This window comes from Crocodylus porosus, unplaced genomic scaffold, assembly GCF_001723895.1.
Source record: "Crocodylus porosus isolate Cpor-Errol unplaced genomic scaffold, CroPor_comp1, whole genome shotgun sequence".
NCBI lineage: Eukaryota > Metazoa > Chordata > Crocodylia > Crocodylidae > Crocodylus > Crocodylus porosus.
This window is the reverse complement of record NW_017728947.1, coordinates 105175287-105181286: the sequence shown is the minus strand read 5'-3', so window position 1 is coordinate 105181286 and position 6000 is coordinate 105175287. Positions and strand designations below refer to the sequence as shown.

Genomic DNA, 6000 nt, shown 5'->3' with positions numbered 1-6000 from the left:
AGGGCTTGATTTGGGAACCTCGTGAACCAACAGACCTCCTTTAGTTTATGACTTTGTGAAACAATAAAAGTTTTAAATTGAACAGGTCTGAGCCTGTGCTTAATTCAGTCCTATATAATTCGGCATTGAGCTCACACAAAATCCCTTTAGCCTTTCCTTAAACTGTTTCAGCCTTGGGGCGTGGACAAACCTTTAGAGCGGTGTTTCTGAGGTGCTTATCCTGTCCACCTTGATCAGGGCAGGGCCTGAAGACAGTGATAAACTTGTCAAAAGTATCTCAGCCATATTGGAGCCTAAGTCTTCTGGCAAGCCAGTGAGATTGAAATTACCAAGGGCCAGACTTTCACAGGCAGTAGGAACCCAAAAGAGCACTGCAGTAGGTTGGGTTAAGGCTAGGCTTTCTTGAAGATGTCACTGCAGGAGGGTGGGATGTGATATCTGCAGGTTATGGTAGCTAAACATCTTTAAAATGTAACCAAAATCACCTTTGAAATGGAAGCTGAAGTTCATAAAAAAAAACCTGAGAAACTTGGGAGTTTCCCCACAATCTAGCCCACGGTGGCTTTAAAGATTATGTGATGGTCTGTGTTCTGTAGGCAACAGCTGTAGTCTTCTCTTTGCAAATCAGCTCCTCCTCTACACATTTTCTTTTTGACCAGACAAGTCAGAGTGAATCATTGGGAAAGGATGTTGATGAATTTCTAAATAAATTCCCTTTTTGAATTAGTTACATGTAGTTAAACCCTGCAGCCCTTAACTAAACAAAACTCCTGTTTAAGTCAATGGGGGCTTTACTTGACTGAGTACCGCAAGATGTGATGCACAATTTTCCCGTGTGATGGGATCCCCTATGCTAACTTCATAAACTGAGTGAAGGATTTTAGATCTTATTAGGTTTAAGAATGTTCTGTAAAAGTACACATTATTTGGTAAATTTGCTTCTAGTTTGCAGATATATAATCAGCCTTGTTTTCCCAGGTAACTGATATATTTAATCTATTTCTGTTAAATTTATTCGTGTAACATATAACTCAGATTCAGAGAAACAAGATCTTTTTTTGAGAACACAGCTTACTATTTGCACTGTTCTCTTTTTACAGGATGATGTGATGTTAAAACCGGCTCAGCAGAATAACCTTGCAGACTTCATTGAATTTTACGTAGAGAAAATGCAGCCACAATTCAGTGACAGCACAACTCAAAAATTCAGTTCAAGGTACAAAATTAGTCACAGAGCATAATATAAGACTACCAGAAAACTACAGGCAGAGCTGGGCTTAAGGGTTGGGGACATGGGTGACCCACCCAGGGTGCTGTGGTCAGGGGGGCACTGCACACAAGAGCACATGCACGCACACACACACACATACGTGTGCACACACAGGAACACAGCAGTGCTCTACCGCCACCCTGCCACCTTAAGCCACTGCTTAGGAGGAACTTGGTGTGGGCTGGTGCAAGGAACCAACTGCGAAGCTGGAAGCCCCCACCCCAGCCAGGTTCCTGCAGTGCCACCATAGGCCAGTGCTGCTTATTTGCTCCCTACCTGCGGGAGGCCCCAGCCCAGAGGGCAGGAATGGGCTGCGCTCTGCACTCTGGGCCAGCTGCTGTGCTGGACAGTCCAGCTCTTTTCCTCCTCCCTCTCTCCCTCTCCTCTCCCCCATGCACCCAAGCTAAGGACCAGGGTCCTGGGTGCAGCTGCCAAATCCTCTGCAGACTGCCCATGCTGCTGCCACCAGGGGCTGCAGCACCGGCAGCATCCACAGGAGTCCCTGCAGCCTCCGCATTGTTTCACCTTCAGCTGCGTCTCTGCAGCTCGGGCTTCAGGTGGCCTGTCCCCATCTCTGGGTCCTGGGGAGGGGAAACAGTGGGGGAAGAGTAGCACCACCTCTGCCCAACTAAGTGGCAGAAGGAGGAAAGGGGTTGTGACGACCTAGGTCAGGCTGGAGTGACCTCTGGGGCAGGGTAGGGACAGGGGAAAGTGGGGGTGGGCAAAATACAAGTTCTCCCAGGGCGCCATTTTCTCTAAGGCTGGCTCTGAGCAAAAGAGTTGCTGGGCTCCTGCATTACCATACAGGACACTGTTTCCCTCCACCCCCTAACAAAAAAACTGACAAGAGAAAGGAAAATTGTGGCAGAAGGTATGCGGAGTAGAGAAGTGGGAATCCAATTTGTGCTGTAGCATCCACTGGTAACACAAGGATGCTGTGAACTACGGTGGGAGTGACCACAAAAGCTGTGTACCAAGGTAGATCAAGTGCCCCTATTCCTTTTGCAGCATGTGAAAACAAGGGAGATAGATATTCAGTGGGGCACTGCACACAAGAGCACATGCACGCACACACACACACATACGTGTGCACACACAGGAACACAGCAGTGCTCTACCGCCTATACTCTACCGTTCTATACTGATAGAACAAAATATGTTTTCACACAATGTGCAGTCAACCAAAGGAATTCTTGCCTCGGGATATCACTGCGACCGGCAGCTGAGTGGTGTTCCAGGAAGCACTGGGCATTTATGCAGATAATGAGAACATCAGGAGTGTCCAACCTTTTTGAATGTGGGGCCAGATCATGCACATTTTATCACCCAGTGGGCCGGCGAGCCATATTCATATTTTATCACCCTGCGGGCCATATGTTGGACAAGCCTGAAATAAGGAAAAGCTGGCATAAACCCCGACCTGTTCTCAGCTAGTGACAAACTACAGCAAATGATGTCCTGGACCAGCCATCCCAACAGCTGGGTCCCACTTCTCCCTACTACGACCACCATTTGAAGGCAGCCCCAGAAGATATTTGACAGCTGTGTTAAAATATACGACCAAACCGATGTAACCGGTGCTCTCATGCAGGCCAAGGGGCCGCTTATGCCACTGCTTCCCCAGGCCTTGCCCACACCAGCAGCACTGCTGCACAAAGTGTTGGCAGTGCTCGTCCCACTGTGCGTTTGGAAGGGTTAACAGTATAGGTTGAAGAGCAAGTTAAATATTAATTGTCTTGATCTTTTCCTGTCCTAATACTGTTCCCCAATTGCAGCAATGGAGCATCTATCTCAGGGAACGAGCTTGTTGCTCCACTCATGCCTTCAAAAGATCAAAATGGTGATAAATGGCAATATTTACAGCAAGAGCTGTCATCTAAGATGAAGTCTCCCCTTTGTCAACTCATTGAACCACAGGTCAGTTCAAATTTCTTTTAATGCAGAATGACCCTTTATTTTTGAAGTGAAAGCACATGCATACAAAACATGCAGAGTACTTAAGTGTTATAAGGAAAGAGATTAAGAAACCTTATTTTCTATGTTGTATCTCTTTGTTTCACTAAGTAATTGGTCTACACAGCAGTCTCTCGTGAAAGGTGTTTGAATAACAAGTAGTGCTTTGCCTTGGATTTTTGTACCTTGGTGATGAGTGTAGTACGTGAACATGAGGGCCAACCATGTGAATTCTCAAATTAAATAGTCAAGTCTGATGCTACAGCCTTTTTTATTTAAGCTTGGAGTTTAAGGGAGCCAAAGGGAGTTAGGTGCCCAACTCCCATAAATTCCATGGATTAAGATATTAGTTCTGGTAACTTTTTGGGCTTGGGAGCAAATACAGATCTCTAGGGCAAATTCGGGCCTGACATTTGCTAGAATGGAATTCCACTTTCCGTGTGTGTGTGTAGAGGGGGTTGTTAAAGTGAGGCGTGGGCTACAGTAGAGGAACACTAGAAGATTTAGTCCGATTCTCCAGGCTGTCACCGCTTAGACAAAACACCTATATACAGATTCACAAGATAAACCCTGAGATTTCAAATAGGAGCTTGTAGTATTAAAAACATTCTGAACAGTCATGGTCTTTCTGAGTTCTTTGCAACAGAAGAATTGCTCTAGTATTTGTCTCTAGACAAGAAACAAGTGAAAGGTAAGATTTGGCATTTTCTGAGGGGTACCTTGAGTCTGAAAAGGTTGAGAAGTACTGAACTAAAACACGAATCCCTCATTCCAGGAAAACTTGACTTGAAGAAACCAAGCATTAGTCTCAGTCAGGACCGCAGCCTGTACTTGTACTGGAGGCTTCCGCCCAGGTCCCAGGTGGCAGGGGGTGCCTACCGTGGCTCCTGGTGGCTGGGAGCAGGGACAGGAGTAACCCCATTTGTGGGGGTGTGCTCTGATGAAGTCTAGAGAGCCAAGTGAAGGAGCTCCAGGTGGAGGTGAGCAGACTGCACAGCATCAGGGTGGTCAAGCAGGAGATAGATGAGTTCAACAGCAAGGCTTTAGAGCAGAAGAATGAGGACAAGAAGATGGAGCAGGAGGACCTGACTGGAGCTGAGTGCAAGATGGTCACTTCAGGCTCCAGGCTGCATGCTGCAAAGGCAACTTCTCTAATTTAGGTGTGCAAAAGGTATAAGACCTTTGCACCACTGGTGGAGGAAGGACCAGAGGCACTTGCACCAGAGGAGGGAAGGAAGCAAGCTCCTGTCCAGAAGAGAGAGAGAGTAGTGATAGTGGACAACTCACTCCAGAGGGGGACAGAGAGTGGCATCTGCCAGTTGGATCCCTTTACACGGGAGACCTTCTGCCTTCTGGGGGCCCATTTCCAGGATGTGATGGATGGGATTACAAAACTCATCCAGCCCTCCAAACACTACCACATGTTGCTCATCCATGTGGGCACAAATGACATGGCCTGAAACAACCCTGAGTGGGTCATAATTGACTACAGATCTCTGGAGGCTGGGCTCAAGGGGTTGGGGGCACAAGTGGCTTTCTCTTCTGTCCTCCCAGTCAGGGGTCAGGGCCCCTGGAGGGACAGTTGTATTGAGGAGGTCAACTGGAGGCTCCAGAGGTGGTGCCACAGTGAGGGGTTTGGATTTTATGATCATGGAACACTGTTCCAGGATAGACTTGTGGGGAAAAGATGGCATCCACCTCACGCCAAGGGGGAAGAAACTGTTTTCTTCCAGGATGGCTGGCTTGATGGAGAGGGCTTTAAACTAGGTGCATCAGGGGATTAGTGTGCAGATGGGAATGCAAGCTGGGGGACAGCCAAGCAGAAAGGATGAAGAGAGGACGGTCGAGGAGGTGTTGAGAATTTGGAACGACAGCGGAGTGGTAAGGAACTGGGGGCTACCAGTTAAGTTTAAGTGGGGGGACTTTAAGTTGTCTCCGTCTATGATCAAGTAACAAACCGCTTAGATGTGGGAGACGTGGTTGATGTCATATACTGGGATTTTAAAAAGGCCTTTGATATGGTCTTGAGGATGTGGAAAGTACACTGGCCAAGTCTGCAGATGATACTAAATTATGGGGAAAAGTGGTCACCTTAGGTAATAGCATGCAGATCCAAGCAGACCTGGACAAGCTGGAAAGGTGGGCAGAGTGGAACTGGATGCAGTTCAATAAGGATAAATGCAAAGTGCTTCATCTGGGGAGAAGTAGCCAGCAACATGGATAGAGATTAGGAGGAGATGTCCTGGCCAGCATGATGGCTGAAAGGGACCTTGGACTTATGTTTGATCATGGGATGAATATGAGCCGCTAGCGCAACAGCTAATAGTATACTGGGATGCATTAGCCAATGTATTGCAAGCAGGGCTAAGGAAGTGATACTTCCTCTCTACTTGGCCCTGGTGAGAGCCCAGCTGGAGTACTGTGTCCAGTTCTGGGCACCGCACTTCAAAAAAGACATGGAGAATCTTGAAAAGGTCCAGGAAAGGACCACAAGAATGATTTAGGGCCTGGAGGACAAACCTCGTGAGGAAAGACTAAGAGATCTGAGACTCTGCAGCTTGGGGAAGAGAAGACTGAGGGGAGACTTGGTGGCCATCTATAGGTGGGTAAGGGGTGGATATCGGGAGCTGGGAGAAAAACTGTTCACTGGGGCACCTCAGGGGAGGACAAGGAGCAGTGGCCACCAACTATAAGAGGATGGTTTCAGGTTGGATGTAAGGAAGAACTTCTTTACCATAAGGGTGACCAGAATCTGGAACAGGCTTCCCAAGGCGGTG

General features: G+C 47.5%; 1 protein-coding gene across 1 annotated transcript in view; it reads left to right on the top strand.

Annotated features, from left to right (window-relative positions):
* The window catches only part of SYNE2 (spectrin repeat containing nuclear envelope protein 2), a 256377-nt gene that overhangs the window by 159392 nt on the left and 90985 nt on the right, over positions 1 to 6000 (top strand). Inside the window, exons 71-72 of the mRNA XM_019550841.1 lie at positions 1101 to 1216; positions 3046 to 3187. Of these exons, the coding sequence (XP_019406386.1) occupies positions 1101 to 1216; positions 3046 to 3187 (258 nt within the window). The remainder of the gene's footprint in view (positions 1 to 1100; positions 1217 to 3045; positions 3188 to 6000) is intronic.